Genomic DNA, 19090 nt, shown 5'->3' with positions numbered 1-19090 from the left:
AAATAATAAATGATGAAAGAGTCTTAAATGAAATGGATAATTTTTCTATTTAAGGATATAAATAAATGTTTTGCTATAACAAAACCCTAAAAAAATGTAATGATTCCAAATTGTCAACATCTTTTTAACAGTATATTTTAGAAAACACATCTATAACAAAAAAGTAGCATTTCAAGATAAATTATTAATTTGGGAGAAAAATAAAGCTTTATTATATAAAGGGCCAGGCAATATATTTCATGTTATTTTGTTTATACCATTTTATCTCTCTCTTCATCAGTTTATTGTTTTTTAGGATCTCCCCATTCTCCTGAAAAACACCGGCTCTTCACTACTGAACTGTACTGTTACCAGCCACATGTGGCTATTTAAACTTAAAATTAAATAAAATTTTAAGTTCAGTTCCTCAGCCACACTAGCCACATTTCAACTACTCGGTAGTGACATGTAACTACTGTCTCCCATACTCAACAGTATGTATATACATACATACACACACACAATCCGACTTTACTTTCATTCCAATCTTATTTTTCATTGCTTCCTAAATATTTCCTCTGTCACTTTAAATAAGAGGTAGATAACTTTACACACACTTATCTTTCTTCAGCAACTAAAATAAACATAAGGGCTAGTACTGTGTCCCATTCTTATTTTCCACTCTCCTTGAATCTCATGTAAACAGATTAATACTGACTTGTGATCAACTACCATAACACTTCTTTAAAGGAGAGATTTTAGATCTTAGCTGTGTTCTCTAATGCTTTTCTCAATTTATGTTCTTGCTCTAGTAGGAATCTGGACTTAACTTTTGTAATGAAAACTAATAGAAATTTCTTGATTTACTAGCCCTATAAAGTGAGAAAGAACTAGAAACTCAGACTAGCATAGAAACCTTTAAATGCTTAAAGTGGATTACAGAACCATCACTGGTCCTTTTGGTAACTATGCTGTCTTAATTTGGGACTCTATCCAAAATAGTAAAAATTCCAAAATTGGGGAACTCCTATTAACTTTATATAAGGAAATTACCACACTTTAATTTTTGAAGTTAGATTATTTATTTTGGATGATAATGTGTGGAAAAAGACTTAACACACATCATTATTCACAGTCATTTTTTGAAAAGGAAAAAAGGTAATATAAGCTATAGTAAAACTTTAGTTATTAGAATTAAGGCTATCCAATTAACTAAAATTCTTCTGATGCTCAGTTTTTCAGATGGAAAGGTAAACAGGAAGGTAGCATGGATCAATGAAAAGAACAAGACCCTAGAAGTCAGATTCAGGCTTGAACTCTGACTTTGTCATTTATAACTTTAGGACTTCATAATGCAAATTATGCCTTCTCCCATCATCACTAAAATGGAGCCAGTAATGCTGTAAGATAATATCTAGTATGGAGCTTAGTATATAGTAGGTACTAAATGAATATTTCCTGAATAAACATCAAAGAAGGAACAAGCAAACACAAAGTACCTATGTCCTGAGTACAGACACATTCAGCCAATCCCTAGATACCATTCACACCAATAGCTTTGATCATATGTAACAATCATGAATATTTTGAATTAAGACCTGAGTAAGGGAGCCACAGTTCTTTATAGAGCTGGCTGGATAAATGTTTGCTCTGCACATCAAATTTTCCCTATAAAGGGTTTCAAGGTTACGACGAGTCAAAACTATCTGGAATGTCGTTTTGATCACAGGTCCTGGCCTTGTTTTCCAATCTAGTATTGCCAGGTATATAGCTAGCTGGTATTGTGATCCTTGACTCATGTCCATTTCTAAAATTTTTAGAACACTTAGTGGGGAGGAACACCATTGATGAGGTAGTTCTGACACCCCCAGAAACTCTTCTAGGAACCTTTTAAAATAACAACTGTTTTGTTTTGTTTTCCCCTCCAGAATAGGCCTCAACAGAGGTATGAAGTAAAGGAAACCATTTCCTCTGGTCATAGCAGCTGTAAAAGTAGAGCCATTTGGGTTTTTGATTCCACCCAATTTGGTGCCAAGATAACCTTAACAAGCATGCTTTACTGATATTAACTAAATGGGTAGGTATAAAATGTATGGTAGGGTACTACAGGTCAATGCTGGTAGAGGCTTCTTTTTCCTTTTGGTATTTCCCTAGATATATGCAGAAAATGCAATTTTAAAAACAGTTATCAAGATAAAGGAAAAATAATTACCCCAGATGCTCGAAGATTTTCAATTATCAATGGGTTAATCCTATTCGGTATATGAAATTTCTTTTTATTTTTTTATTTTTTTTTTAATTTATTTTTTATTGGTGTTCAATTTACCAACATACAGAATAACCCCCAGTGCCCGTCACCCATTCACTCCTACCCCCCGCCCTCCTCCCCTTCCACCACCCCTAGTTCGTTTCCCAGAGTTAGCAGTCTTTACGTTCTGTCTCCCTTTCTGATATTTCCCACACATTTCTTCTCCCTTCCCTTATATTCCCTTTCACTATTATTTATATTCCCCAAATGAATGAGAACATATAATGTTTGTCCTTCTCCGACTGACTTACTTCACTCAGCTGAAATTTCTTAAAAAGGGAAATAAATTCATATTTTAAGTTTTTTTCAACAAGCCTGACAAAAAAAGATTTTCAGCTAACTCTGTTATATGGACCATGGAATTAATCACAGTACACCAGTCTCAAAGAACATTCTAGTTAATCATTCATAGGGGAACTTAGGTTTTATAGCAATGCTTCCAAACTTCTTGGTACTGTAAACTCCTCTAATCGTCTTGTGATTTTTTAAATTAAAATAATTTTATTTTGTGATTATAACGTTAAGATAACTGAGAAGTGAACAAAGAATAAGATAAAGTCATTTGTAATCCCATCACTCAGAGTCACCACTGTCCACATTTTGTAAACCCTCTAGAATTGGATAAACATCCAAGCATGAGATCATACTACATACGCTGTGTTTTCACAGTCTATTTTTCAATATAACAATATATCATGGACATCTTTCAAAGAAAAGAAATGATGATCCATTACATCACTGATAATAGGTAAGCAGAACTTTTATAAAACTTTCCTAGGCTATGTTAACATTCCCATGACTGCTACTCTCCCCAAGTGCTGATAGATGTGCTATAGGAATAAGTATTCTGAGGAAAAAGAAGTCTGGATAACAAAGTTAAACAGGTACTTTTACCTCCCAGAAACTTACTTTATATGTCTTATGAATTCCCAAGAGTGAGAAACTGAAACATTCCCCAAACTTAATTCAGCAGGAAACATCATTTTTTAGTTATAGCTATTAATATCTTGTGGAATGTAGGTTTGTGTTTTCCAAATTTCTCTGTTAGAAAACATCTTAGACTATAGACTGATTCTGTACTGTGGGTGGAGTCCAGAAATCTGGTTTAACAACTGCCCTGGATAAATGTTATCAAGGACCCTTGGGAAGCATTTATCCTAAAACTTTCTTAAAGGAATGGTTCTCAATCCAACTGAACCTGGAAAACTTTTCCAAACCATACACACCTAACACAGACCTCCTCCTAGTTTAAATAAAGTTCCTCAGGTGATCCTGATATCCCTTCCCCCCTAAACTCAGTGAAGAACCACTGCTATAACCTAGTTCATGATGAATGCCCACATATTCTTAGGCTGAAATGTGGGGCTTCTTTCCAAATTTGATTCTGGAAAATAAAATAGTAAACTCCCTTTAAAAGCAGTCTATGAAAAAAAAAATAAAAGCAGTGTATGAGCATCTCTGACAAAAGCAGCTAAAAAACTAAGCTAAGAACTAACTTAAAGTTTAATACATATTAGGATTTTCTACCAGTCACTGCCTTTCTACCAGTCACAAAATCAAGTTTCACACAGTGACATAATTTCACTCTTTTCACCCAGACCCTTATGTGAAGAGGGAGTAATGAAACTGCAAACACAAACTTATACCTCCCCCGACTCTTGACAGACCAATGGATCTCACACTTGCTGTACTTAAGCACTGCCTTTGGAGCTTCTGATACCTGGGCCCTCACAGGAGGTTGTAATTCAGCATGCCAATATCTTTAACAGATGATCCCCATGTAAGAGTTTCATGGGACATGGTTTTCTTACCAGGTTAGATACTGCTGAATATGAAATACCAGAAAAAGATCTGTTCAATCCATGCACACTTTTAGGCAAATTGACCAGATTCTCCAAAACTATATAATAAGAGTCATGTGAACTCTGGACAACAGTGCTGAGAAAAACACAAGTTCTCTCTGTTGAGGAATATTTTCTTCTCAAAGAAGTGGAAGAAAAGGACATGAAGAAATGACTAATGGGGAAGAGGTGTTGAATTATATTATCTTACATTTTACTCTAAATTGTTTTACTTCATATATTAATGATAGGTACTAGTTATACTTTAATCAGTATTCTTATAGATAATTCTAATGATTTAGAAACATATCAACTGTGGTTCAGTCACATCCATAGGGAACCTAATCATTTAGAGAATAAGACAGTAATCTAGATCTGTTTTACCGAGGTGGAAGTATATGTAAATTATAGGAAAATAAAATTAATTAAAAGTCTTCCAAATAAAGTCTTGGGAGGCCCAACTTAAAAAGTTAAGGTGAAAACCAAACAGTATAATATACTTCAGCATTTTGGCAGTGAATGAAGATAGTGCTCCGAGTCTCAAACTTATGCAAAAGTCAAGTGCCATTCTTGGTAGAGGGAATCATGAAGTTTGTAACCAATAAATGGCATTAGTTGCTTATTGCAATGGTTTCCAAACCTGACTGCACCAGGATGGCCAGGGAACTTTAAAAAAATGTAGGTTCTTGGCCCTATCTACTGAAACATCATCTTTGGGGAAGGTATCAGTCTAGTAAGAGGCCCAATGGAGAACTATGAGTCTGTAGGAAGTTGTTCCAGAAGCAATCAGACTAATGAGATTCAGAATAGATAGGTGGCTTCCGGGAAAAAACAAAACAAAACAAAACAAAACAAGCTGCTTCCTCTCCACATACCACCTGAAAGCAGTTGACCTAAAATGTAATAAATGGAAAAATCATCTATAAAGTTAGGAAACATAATATTACAGGAAATATTAAAATTAAGAAGGTTGATGGAACACTGAAAAATATTTTTTTAAACTATTTTTCAGGAAGAGCCATACAAAGATACTCTTCAAAGAAACTATTAGAGAATAGAGAATAAATTATACAGGGAATGGAGTACTAGGCTAACATAATTATGTAACAATATTTTTAAAGTATATCAAAACCCTCACTTCTGAAACTCTATGAACTTTCTCAAATAATTTTCCCTGTGTTTCCTGTAATATGATTAAATTCCTTAAAGGCAGGGAATAGACTTACTTTATCTCTTAGAGTACTATGACATAGGATATACACAGTTCTTAATTTAATATGACATATTTTTAACTCCAAACTTTATCCTGAGTCCGGTGATACAGGTACCATAACAGTAATGAAGTAAACCTGTGAGATACAGATTTCTGTATTATCTAGAAGTCCTTTCACATGCCTGTTCTGCTGGGAATGATCTTCAAAAGTCAGATGACATTATTACTTCATTTCTGAAGCCATCCCTGATTCTCCAAGCCAGAATTAGTTTTTTTTTCTTCTTTGGTTATACCTCTGGGTATAAGCTCATATGACACTGATATTTAAAGTCATTTATTGTCCTAATATATTTTGAGCTCCTTGAGGGCAAAACCCTGCTTCTTAGCCATCGCTGTATCTCTGCCACCTGACATAGTGGTCTATGTATGTGAGGAACTTGATACATGTCTGCTGAATGAATGAATGAATGAATGAGTGAGTGACCACCACATGATACCCTGTTCTTTAAAATGTGCATCCCAAATTCAGGATCCACTCATGAATTACTTTGCTTACCCATTTCTTCCTTTCCTAAAACTGATTATTGCAAAAACTGTAATTTGGAGAAAATACTTATCAAGCCATAAGTTCTATACAATTTACTTCATATTAATAAAAAGGTCAATGAAAATAATCAAGAGAAAAAACTTTACCTTCTTGAAATAGTTGTCTGGCATAAGATGGTTCTCTGCCCTGAGGTTGGAAAAAAGCATAAATGCACTTCCTCACTAAATCTTCCCAGCCAGTTCTTCCAGCAGCTCTCAGGGAGCTAGTATCAATAGAGATGATTTTACCTACATGAAAAACAGAAGTTTACATTTGTGATAGCCTCTTGATGTAAGTCACCCATATTTCAAAATCAACAACTATATCTAAGAAATTTGCTGCTGCCCCTAAATGCTTAATGGACAAAACCATTAATAAACACCATTAATTTTTATTACATATGGTTAACAGTGTATATAACACTTACATGATAATAAAATCTGCTTTGGTCTTGGAATGTGTAATATATTTATCATATTCTAAAATTTGATTCCAGTCAAGTATTACAGTTGTACCATTAAGACCTGAAGCTGCACAGACTAATGAAAATCCAACTCTTCTGGTTTGCTCTTTGGATTCTACTCTCTATATACTAAATGACTAGATTACTTATTGGGAAAGGAGAGACAGAGATGAAATATATTTTGGTTTAAATTCATTTCCAATAACAAAGTGAAGAGAATATGAGAAAGTAAGCAAGACTTTCCTTTTCTACTTCCTCTTGGGCCATAGGCAATATTGCATTTAAGAGTAAACAAAGACTGAAGACAATAAAAGTTAAATCAGAAAAAGATAACAAGTGAGAGCACTAAGACTGGCTAGACATTCTGCACAAAGAACATATGCTTTATAAAATGTAGTGGTGATTTGCTACTGTTAGCATATTTGAACAAATTTCCTAAATGGCTATGGAAGAATTCAGGAAAATTATTCCTTAGTTAGCCAGGGCCAATTCATCTAGTTTGGGATTACCTAGATTTGTTTTATTTCTTTATGCAATCTTTTATTAACATAACATATATAAGATATATATGAATTAGATTAATAAAATGAAAATCTGCAAACCTACCATCCAATTTCAGAACTTGAACATAACCTATACCATTCCATTATGTGTGTATCCTCACCTGTCATATCCCTCTGTTTTTATGCTTTCCTATCAAGGGACATCTAAATCGTATTGCTTTTTGTTATTACAATCAATGCTGCTGCAAATACTGTCCACATTTTCATGGTGGCATGTGTTTGAGAGCTTCTCCAGGGCACATATGTAGGAACAGAACAGCTGAGTCATAGGTTATGTGAATGTCCAACTTTATAACATTAAACTGTTTCCCAGAGACTTATATAAGAGTTACTATTAATCCAACATCATCTCCATCACTTGAGGTACTGTCAGGCTTCTTTACTTTTTACAATTAGTAGGTCAAAAATGTTTATGATATAAATTTGTACTTCCTAACTCATGAGGTTAAGTATTTTTCACGTTTCCTCTTCTGTGAATCACTGACTTATCTTTTTATCTTCCTTCTTCTTACAATCAACTCAAACCTATTGTACTTTTTGTGCATCCTCATTTTAACTAACCCCTTCTTTATATATTTCACTTGGTTTGTTTGGAAATAAATTTATTAGGCCTCTTTAACTCAGAGTCTTGAATCTGATATATCTGAGTCTGTCTGATAAGGCTGTCACCCAAGTTTTGGTAAGAATGTAAATGGTAGAAAGGAAAGAAATTCAAACTTAAATAAAGGAATTTTGCTATTTAAGAATAGTTTGTGGAAAGCCTGGTGAACACTTAATTGCAACTGTAGAGAATTAGAGATTTTCTAAGAATTATAATTTTTTACTCTTTGCCTCTTATTACATCAGAGGTCAAGAGTTGGTTATAGCAGAGAATCAAATGTCACATGGATCTTCACATGCAACAATGCTTCTCAGGGCCAATGACTAAGGGTGGGGTGTGTGTGTTCATGTTTATGTATTCATGTCAGTACTAATTGGAGGGGAGAAAGTGATCAAACTATTAGTAATGGTAACAAATAATTAGGTAATGCAGTGACTATCTTAGAAAATCATGAACAGGCTGATTTGAAAGTTTAACCAACCAACCAAACCAACCGGTAAGCCACTGTACAACATTTCTTGGTAGAAGACTTTCTTTTAAAAGGACATGAACCACCCCATGTAGAATTAAAACTACTACTAAAATTTAAGGAATTAAATATCTAATACTTACTGCAACTAGTTTATTAATTTTTTTTTAATTTTTATTTATTTATGATAGTCACTCACAGATATATAGAGAGAGGCGGAGACACAGGCAGAGGGAGAAGCAGGCTCCATGCACCGGGAGCCCGACGTGGGACTCGATCCTGGGTCTCCAGGATTGCGCCCTGGGCCAAAGGCAGGCACCAAACCGCTGCGCCACCCAGGGATCCTAGTTTATTAATTTTTATCTATATCAGTTTGATGATACTATAATAAAATGTTCTTTACATTTTAAGAACACTGTATTTCTTTGGCACCTATTTTCCTTATATTTTATTTATTTATTTTTATTTTTTTATTTTTTTAATTTTTATTTATTCATGATAGGCACACAGTGAGAGAGAGAGAGGCAGAGACACAGGCAGAGGGAGAAGCAGGCTCCATGCACCGGGAGCCTGATGTGGGATTCGATCCCGGATCTTCAGGATCGCGCCCTGGGCCAAAGGCAGGCGCCAAACCGCTGCGCCACCCAGGGATCCCGATTTTCCTTATATTTTACATTTCCTCTGGTATCTTATGTAATAAGTGTATACAGTACAGTGATGTCCTTGTAATAGTGCTTTGGTGAAAGGCGATGCAATATAAAGGAAGAGGGCTTAAGGATGTCTGTTCTCAGCAATTAGCTGTATGGTTTTGGAAGTCACCATTCTATCATTTGTTAAATGAATGGGCTAGAATCTGTGATCTCTGAGGTTCCTTCTAGATTTATAATTATTTTATGATTCAGAGCTTAATTTTAAAATTTGTATACATTTACCTTAAAATCAGGTATATCTAAGATTTTAATCCTGGTTCTTTGGTTAGGAATAAAACTATCAGTAATAACATTGTTCCTGTGGAAAAATACAGTCTTCTCTAATCCAGTTTAAGGGGTGCCTGGATGGCTCAGTCAGTTAAGCATCTGGCTCTTGATTTTGGCTCAGGTCATGATCTTACAGTCTTGAGATCAAGCCCTATGGCAGGATCTGTGCTCAGCAGGGAGTCTGCTTCTCGCCCTCTGCCCCTCCCCCCACTTGTGCACACTCTCCCTCTCTCAAGTTTTTAAAAATTTATAAAAATAATCCAATTTAAGATTCAATGTATAGAAATGCAATACAAGAAAAAGCTGTAATATATTGTTCCTAAATTATCCTCATAATTTTTAGGCCTTCTTTGTCTCCATTTATTCTGTAGCCTGACTACCACCCTTTCTACCAAGCTTTTATTCTGCTCATAAGCCCTTACTTGGTTTTAGTGACCCAAAAGACCAATTACATTTTCAGTGGACCCTATTTTTTCTCCATGCATTAGTATTTTTGGTTTTCAATAAAGGTTATAAAATTTTTCCAGAGCTGTTCATTGGTGGAAAATGGAAAAGGACATGTAGATGGAAGACTCAAAGGAGGAATGAAGAAAGTTATGGTGAGGGATAATTATTATGTACGGATGCCATATCTCTAAGTCCTAGACATTTTCTTTACTATACTCTGTTATTAGTGCTAATTTATCCTCACCTACTCTTCAGTAAAAGCAGCTGGGAGCTTATCTTTAAAAACACAAGAATAAAGCACACAACAGGAATATTAGATTTCTGGGACTAAAAAACTATTAAATATTGTAACAAATACTAATAAATGTTATAAATAATGGCAAAAGTCAAAAAGTACATTAAAACTAAACTTTCACAAAGAATAAAATATAGTAGAAATAATTTTTTAAATGTTGGTCTGCTAAAAAATATCTTGCTGTATCTATCCCTATTTTAAAATGAGAGGTGATATATAAGTAACTCTGATGTAAAAATATGAAACTTGATGTGTTAAAGTGAAGATAAGATTACCTAACATATAAAAAATACTATAGAAAATTGTTAAGAATGGTAACAATTTGTTTTGGCTGAAAATTAAATCTAAAGTAGGCCCTTACAAAGAAGGCCTGACTTCCTGGCACTCTTACCATGACTTACTTTGGGCTCTATTGCCCTTCTTTTGGTTTCTCTAAAGCACTTGACTGTTTTCCCATGGGCCTTTGCAGCTGGCTCTCCTTCCTCAATCAGGAGTGTTCATGCTGCATCATGACCCTTCCTTGCCACCCCTTCCACACTTTGCAGAGTTGGCACGACCTCATTCTTTGGAGCTTAGGCTCAATATCAGCTCCTCAGTAGGCATTAGTTAACCAGTGAATTTAAAAATAGGTTCTCCCTATTAGTCTCACTTTTATTATCTCATACCTTTTCCATCGTAAAACATACCACAATTTGTAATTACATTGTTGATTTCTGCTCAGTCATGTACACCCTGAGCAGTCACACACAGTGACAGGCACTTCTAGGCATTTAATCAATATGTCCTGAATATATATTTTTTAAAGGGGGGAAGGGAAAAGAAATAGCCAGATACATTGAAGCATAATTTTAAAAACATCATTTATAAATAAATATACTTACATCTACATTGCCAAATTTCTTTAAAAATTTTATTCCATGATTACGAAAAATAATTTATAACCAAAACAATATGTGAATAGCTATAATGTTCTCCCCACAACCCTGCCAATGGCAATGATTACAGCATCTAAAATGCACAAGATGAATGGAGCGCCTGGCTGGCTTGGTCAGTAGGGTGTGTTATTCTTGATCTCGGGGTTGTGAGTTCAAGCCCCAGGTTGGGTGTGGAGATTGCTTAAAAGAAAAATCTTTAAAAGTTAATAAAATAAAAAAAATAAAATACACAATATCAAGACCATCATTTAAAATACTTTTTGTATAAGACCAGTGAACAGAAGCTAAATAGCAGACAACAAAAGGACACAAAATTTTGGATGTAAATCTAAACTTTGCAGTTAATACCTGTAGTATCTTGCTTGGTCATAAAGGATTCTACACCTGTAATGGCTGGAGGCCGAGGTAATCGCCGTGCAATACAAATCAAACATGACTGGAAATCTGCCCAAGACAAGATAAGGGGAAGTTGAAGAAAAGAAGGCAGAAAACAGTTCACATCTATCATTTGCCATTAATGGTTTTCATAAAAACAACACATGTTATAGGATCTGACATAATACTGGAGTTATTCTGATCTAATAATATAATATTAGAGATAAAATTGCTGGTAACCAAAAACTGGCAGCTTTGGGTAGAGATCTAGTTAGCATAAATTATCCCTTCCCATTGAATGTTCTGACAGAGACCAGAGGAGACAGATGTATCTCATGTACTTGGATGATAGCAACCTGAAGAAGTGGTTGTCACTAGATTAAAGGAACACAGTGATTTTTTAAATACAGTTTTTAGTCAATTTCCTATGCTTATCAATACTTAATGGCTACAAAGACTATTCTTACAACCTCTATGCAGATAATAATTACCATATGAGAAAAACACTTAACTCTTTCTGAAGAAGCATTATTTTGCCCTTGATGGAGGATTTTATGTTTTAGGATCTATAATTTTTTTGAAGTCCCATTTCCATTTTTGAGTGCTACACAGAATGTCACACAGCTAAACATGAACTTCAACCATAGAAGACAGACTGGCACTGGCATGTGTATCCTGCAAAAAGTCCTCACTTGACTGTGGCACCCATTTGCAGATGAAAGCTGCTACATGCATGGCCTTTTTTTGTATCCAATTAATTTCTCACCTATTACCTCCCCTAGTCCTTCCTTCAGTTTCCAATCTGTGGTGTCTTGACCTTAGTTCAGACTAGCTCACATGGAAAACTCATCCGCTGGCACATATTTGACTAATGCCCTGTTGGTACCATGTTCCTATTAGAGTGTTAGCTGTGTTTTCATCTGTTCATAAGTTTTCTCCTTATAAATTACCTTGTATGGCCTCAAAAATGCTAACTCCATTCTCCAACGTTCCCCACACTCTAAACTTGAAACTTTCTAAAAATCAGAGCTGTTCAACAGCCTGCTGCATCTGGTACATTTCCAACTGGCAGCAGTTAGCTACGTCTCTTATTTCTAGGCAGCAAGTTGGTTTGAATTTGACATTTTAGTGGGAATGCCAGCTTAAAACTGAGAGTGTGGGGGCATATGAAAGGGGTGATTCTAGGTGCTGGCAATTTTTTTCTTAAGTATTAAGAAATAACGTAGTAAGCTGAATAGCCACTATGATACATAATATAGTGACGAAAAATACTCTCTGAAAAATACTGTTCATAATCAGTTACTCTCATGATCTTTAAAGCCATGGAAAAAGCGATCAAACACCTTAAAATCACCCTTTGTTTTACCTTCTCCATCCTCTTGAATTGATTTTGGCTGTGACACGGTGAAACACTGCATGACTTCGTACCGCTGGCAAGCTTCTTGGTTCTCAGTGCCTGGCTCATCTGGAGGGTGAATTAGCATCCTGCAGTTAAAGGTATGGCTATTTCGTCGTGTTGCCTCCTGAGGCCAAGGAACTCCATTTACTGTGGGAGAAAAATTGATTATATGTCCGCCAATAGGGTGAAAAACTCTGAAGATACAAAAGACATACATTTAGCCATCTGCTTTATTAGATATTCAGATGAAAAGACAGATCTCTTCACATCTAACATTATCCTGAGGCAACAGGATACTTGTATTTCTTACCGAATATAAATGTCTAACAATTACAAAACTGTAAAATTTTTAAGAGATTGTGCAGGATTTCTCCCCTCAAAAATAAGGCCTTACAAATTCATAACAGTCTTCATAAACAGTTAAGGGCAGAAATTAAAAAGTAACAGCTTACTACTCTTTTGCTCAGATTTTTATAGCAGTTAATTAATACACTTTTCCATTTGTAACTGGAAATGAAAAAATGATTGGAAGCCACAGATCCAATGTAAAGCAGGAGTTTTAACCTGGCAGGCATGTATTCTTAAGGATGAGCTTGTAAAAATATGCACTTTTTTGGGGAGAGGATTCAAAGTTTCTCAGAGGAGACTGTGAGTCAAAAAAATATTTGTAATATACAGAGACCAACCTTGGCTTCTTATAACCATTTTTTCTCATACTTTATATGCAACAATGCCTCAAGTATAGGGATAATCAATAAGTTATTACATAAAAATTGGGGTACCTGGTTGGCTCAGTCAGTTAAGCACCTATCTGACTTGATTTTGGCTGAGGTCATGATCTCAGGGTTGTGAGACTGCGCCTTGAGTTGGGCTCTATGCTGGTGTGGAGCCTGCTTAAGATGATTTCTTTCTCTCTGTCCCTCCCCTCACTACCTCCCTCTCAAAAAAATTTAAAAATAAAAAATGTAAAGCTATTACATAAAAATGACTGTTAAAACATAAATGTTGCCTGATTTGATATAAGAAAATGGAATTCAGTTATAGAAAAGATGTCTGTATATTTCTTTTTTTTTTTTTAAGATTTCATTTATTTACTCATGAGAGACAGAAAGAGAGAGAGAGAGAGAAAGAAAGAGAGAGAGAGAGAGAGAGAGAGAGAGGCAGAGACACAAGCAGGGGGAGAAGCAGGCTCCATGCAGGGAGCCCAACGTGGGACTCGATCCTGAGTCTCCAGGATCACACCCTGGGCTGAAGGCAGATGCTCAACCAATGAGCCACCCGGGCTGCCCCAGATGTCTGTATATTTCAAGTGATCATCACTGTGTGATGGGTCACTATATCCCAGTTACAATGTTATATTCAAACCATGGTGACAGTCAGAGGGTTTTTAAAAAGGCTCTCCTCTCACCATTCCCAATAGTTTTTTTACTTAATCCTCCTCACTGACCCGCCTTCCTTTTAACCATTTCATCAGCCTGTAACTGTTAGAGAAAATCATGGAAACAAACCTATACTGGAGGAAGGAGTCTTGGTTTTGCTATGAGCTAGCTATGAGGTTTGGGTTAATTACTTTATCTCTGCACCATCTTTAAAATAAAGGAATGCACTATGTTATCTCTAAAGTAATTTATACTCTAAATTTCTATAACAAAACACCAAAGACCCCTTGATAATTCAAATATCAAACTAGTGATTTTAATAGAAATAACCATTTCAGGCCCCTAGGTACTATAAACACATAGTACTCTTTTCAAAGAAGAAATAAAGCTTCTATCCTATTGAGTGAATAACATAGAAAATAAAGAGGTACAGATTAACATTTTATTTGCATGTGTGGTTTAGTTATATAGAATTTCTAGCCAACGCCCTCCCCTTACTTTTAGAGCACACATAGGCTAAGGAATAGGCACAGGGTTTAGCAAATGAACAGAGGCTAGAAATCAGACTCCATCCATCCTCTCAGCTAGACTCTTTTGTCAGCAATCTGTCCAACCATATTTGGAACTTTTGAGTTGAAACTACTGATCTCCAAAAATGTTCATTTTAATACATATATAACATGATAGTATTTTTTCACTCACTCCCTTTTTTTTTTCCTTTTGAGCAGGGTGGTGGGAAGGATATACATTTGTCACTTTCTTGGACATAATCAAAATTAAAAACAGGTAATTTCACGCAGAAGCTTCTGGTGGCAAAGCAGATGACAGCTCTGCTTCTCATTACTGTCACATGATTAGGGCATAACAAGAGGAACAGGATAAAAGGAATGCTATGACTTGTTTGATGATACCCTCCCTTCATATTTACATATTGGGCTGAAATTAAATTTAAAAATATTTTTAATATAACATATTTCAGAATAATACTATGTATTATAAATATAATTACTGTATAATGGAAGAATAATAGCTATAGGGAGTTCATATTTTTTTAAAAAAACACATTGCTTTGTACCTAGTGATTTTGGTAGCAGATTCTTCACAAATTCTGCATGATCCCCTACATGCAGTATGCTGTAGACACTGGTATTCATTAATTCCTCCTGATTGTAACCCAAGTAGCTGGTCACATTCTCTGACACAAATACAATTCTCCCTTCACAGTTCACAACAAAGAAAAATCCATCCAAAGCCTGCAAAGTCAAAAAAAAAAAATTAAGAGATTGAAAGGTTAAAAATATAAAAGAAAAATAAACATAACACATTTCTCTATTGAAAAAGAGATAAAAAATATGGCAAGTTAATAAAAAAGATTTAATAGAAGATTTAATACTTAATAGAAGATTTAATACTGCATGTTCTCTGTAGAAGGGATATGATTTTGAAACAGACTATACAGTAATATACAGCAGACATGAATGAGTGTATCAACCCTCTGAGAGAGACACTCTATGGTAGCAGATGTGAAGCAAATAACGGATATTCATACAGTCATAAGCATCTCTCAACTATAGGTTAAGACCTGGTTTCTACCCTCAAAGAACCTATGGTACAGTGCTACAGAGATATAAATATAATAAAATACCAGTAATGCAGTGTCAGAAACATACACCAAATATTCTATGAGCACAAAGATAAACACCTAACTTGAGGTTGGGATGGGAAACAAAGAAAGGCTGTTTGCAGACCCCTACCTGAGTTCTACAGGACATAGAAGGAGAGGAAGAGGAATGAGGGAAGAACAGTCTAGGCAAGGGGGAAAGTGTGGCACATTAAGAAACAAGCCGTTTAGAGTTGCTGGAGTACATGGTATAAGATAGGCTCATGGCAGGAAATAAGTCTGGAGAGGCGGATAAGAGCCAAATCCCAGAGGGCCCTTCTATGCTCTGATACAGAGCTAGGGGTCTCCTAAAGGATATATATACCCTAAGGGGAGCATTAAATCCAGAGGTGCAGGGAAAAAGTTAGAATCTCTATTTATAGTGCAATCTAAAATACAAAGACGAAATTAAGATTAATAAATCATGCTGACACCCTGATACCTCAACTCAGTCCAGACAGACATATCGCAAACCATGGATTCCTGACAGAAGATCCAGAATGTAGAGGTTGATGACTGCACCCTACTTATATATAACCTTTCCATTTATTGTTATATACTGCAGTTTACTTGCTATAGAATATGCATAAGTAGTAGAAACAAGACCTTTGGAAAACAGTACATTTCTAGGATTTTGTAACAAGATGTAAAATGACCATGAAAATCCTTCATGTCTCACATAAGTGTGCTAGTTATCTGTGGCAAAAATTCTTAAAAGAGCTAATAATGTCATGGCTTATTCATTTTTCTTTTTTAAAAAGGTAAGTGTTCCAAATTTGCTGACCTTTTCTATGATGACAAGTGGTTATGATAATAAGTTACCTAGCAGATGTTTTCCAAATAACAAACACACTTAATTTTGTCTATCCAGGGTAAAGATGAAATTTAAACAATGAAAAAGTAAACTGCCTTTCAAAAAGACACTTACGCTACAGAGACAGAACATGAAAATGCATGTTTTGAAATGTTACCTTAGTTGTGACTTTGTCGCCAAAATGATGAGAATTACCTGTAAGAATTTTCTTCTCTGTGTAAAATGTTAAAAACAGGACTTTTTACCTGCTCAAAAATCTTCCAGTTTCAGTAGGCTTTAAACTCATTTTTTTTTTAATGTGGAAATGCAACACCTTTTGATTACTTTGGAAGAATCACCAATTGAGATTAAAAAAGATGGAATTTCAATAAAAACCCAGGGATATAATTAATGATCTAAAAACCTCACCATCAGATAAACCCTTTGCTAACCTATTTCATGATTACAAGAACATAGGTAGGAAAGCACCCTCATTTCTAACTAATCATTTTGTTTGGGTTTTTTAAAATTAAATTAGCTATCAATTTCATAGCAGATGATCAATACATATTATTTGCCTTATGGTTTTTGTGAAAATAGAAACAATGGAAATACAGCTGTATCAATTATTCAAAAGTAGATCCAAAATTATTTAAATTGTTTTTAGCTATTAATTGAATCTGTATAAATATAATTTCACTTATATTATTTTTGGTCTCTTAAAGTTTAATAAAGAACAGTATGGGTATAACTGTGTCATAGTTTAGAGCAAGAAACAGTATTTTTTAAAAAAGATTTATTTATTTATTTATTTATTCATTCATTCATTCATTCATTCTTTCATTCATGAGAGACACACACACAGAGAGAGAGAGAGAGAGAGGGGCTGAGACACAGGCAGAGGGAGAAGCAGGCTCCATGCAGGGAGCCCAACGTGGGACTCGATCCCGGGTGTCCAGGATCACACACCCTGGGCTGAAGGTGGCGCTAAACCGCTGAGCCACCCGGGCTGCCCCAAGAAACAGTATTGACATCAAAAGACAGGCAAGCAAAGTCTGGTTGTTCCATGGTGAGCCAACTGCAAGGGCCACACTACCCAGCCTCTATAATCAGCTAGTTTTCAGTGCCTCCCCCTTGGTTCCTCCCTCTCTACCTCCCTGGTGACCCTGTCTATCCTCAAAGCCACAGTTAGTCTCTCCTTTGCTTTCTTCACTTTCTATGTCTGTCTCTGGAAGTCGCTTACTATCTGCAGAGGGAATGGGAGAGAACAAGACCCACTTCTGGGATCATCTCTGCCCAGTCTGAAGACCAGCCAACAGTGGGCTCAGTATCCAGCACCTATGGATTCACCCGGACTATTTGGTATAATTATTTTTAAAGTATCTGCAAAATCAAAGGACTCCAAAGTTCTCCTTTATTATGGTAGGCCTGGAGTACCTGTAGTATCCTTTCCACAGACCCACTGGGGCTTCTCCAAGTTCTCCTCCTATTGACTGTATCTCACTTTACTGCCAGGCTGGGGGGTTATTCTAGTAATTGGCCTTTGGAAAAATGCAGCTGATCTGCCTTACAGGGAGTGAAGAACTTTCACCAGGTCTCTCTCTGCTTGGCCTCAGTTACATGGACTTGTTTCCTCTGGGAAGTCTGGGCATCATATTTCTTTTGAGCTTCCCCAGAAAAGGCTGGCTTGGAAAACAGGTCTACAAAGGCTACCTCGTGGTTGCAGAGTTGTCCTGCTGACCCTACTTCTGGGATGCAGACAGCCTGTCTCTTGCTGGAAATGCCTTTTTTTTTTTTCTAATTACAGTTGATATATATTTACTTATAAAAACTCCTTAAGTAGAAAAATGAAATAGTAGAAAATCTGCCAAAATCTCACCCCCAAAAGACTGGTAACATTTCAGGGAATATTCTTTGAGACTATTCCTATGAATATACAAACATCTTAATTTCTTGAAGTATGACTAATATAATCTGCTGATAATCTCTTATTCTACAAGTTTCCCTTGTATGTTGTGCATATAATTAACTTCCAAGGTGCTTCTGGGAGGGAATCTGTTTCTCCATGCCCTGGCAGTCAGTCTTCCACCAAGCTGCACACAGATGGTAACAAACATCCATCCATTCAGCACATTAGCAAACAGAGGGGTTTCTCTCCTGACCCCCCAGTGTTTCATGGGTGGGTCCACACTGGCCAAGGCTTTTCACAGGGCTTTGGCTTTATATCACCCCATAAGCTTCACTATCACCTACGTGCTAGTTAACATACAAAAATTCTGAGATAAAACACACAATTCTCAACAATTTTATGGTCTCTGAAGGGAAAAAGACAAGTACACATAGCTATAATATAGTACAAAGAGGAATTCAAAAAGGTTAAGCACAGAGTGAAGCACTCAAAATGGGCAAAGGAACTACTGTTGTTGGTATGGACTACTGGGAGGAGGCCACACTACACCCAAGAGAAGTCTTAAAGGACACGGAGTAGTAACTCAGGTGGATAAGGGATGGAAAGGACATTCATAACAGAGGAAACAGACAGAATTCAAAAAACAAAATCACCTTGTATGCACTTGTTATTATCTGTGTTATATATAACAGCAAAATGCGTTTTTTTTAAATCTTCCACAAAAACAAAAAAATAAGAAACTTATTATAAAGGCAATGGGCATTTTTTTGAAGGCAACGGTTTTAAGCACAAGAGTGACATGATCTGTTTTTGTAAAGATCGTTCTGGCAGTAGGTTTGGCGTGCAGACTGGAAGCAAGAACAGTTGTAATGCTATTGTGATACTCCAGTTCAAATGA

General features: G+C 35.8%; 1 protein-coding gene across 5 annotated transcripts in view; it reads right to left on the bottom strand.

The window, feature by feature from the left end:
• NCOA1 (nuclear receptor coactivator 1) overlaps positions 1-19090 on the bottom strand; it is a 243507-nt gene that overhangs the window by 59318 nt on the left and 165099 nt on the right. For all 5 annotated transcript variants that reach the window (XM_038560934.1, XM_038560932.1, XM_038560933.1 and 2 more), the window contains exons 7-10: positions 14906-15083; positions 12419-12598; positions 11026-11121; positions 6035-6175 (exon numbers count right to left, since the gene is read on the bottom strand). In XM_038560934.1, coding sequence (XP_038416862.1) covers positions 6035-6175; positions 11026-11121; positions 12419-12598; positions 14906-15083 — 595 coding nt within the window. The remainder of the gene's footprint in view (positions 1-6034; positions 6176-11025; positions 11122-12418; positions 12599-14905; positions 15084-19090) is intronic.

The sequence above is a fragment of the Canis lupus genome, chromosome 17 (genome assembly GCF_011100685.1).
Source record: "Canis lupus familiaris isolate Mischka breed German Shepherd chromosome 17, alternate assembly UU_Cfam_GSD_1.0, whole genome shotgun sequence".
Taxonomy (NCBI): Eukaryota; Metazoa; Chordata; class Mammalia; order Carnivora; family Canidae; genus Canis; species Canis lupus.
The sequence above is the reverse complement of the archived record's forward strand: the minus strand, read 5'-3'. Positions and strand labels throughout refer to the sequence as shown.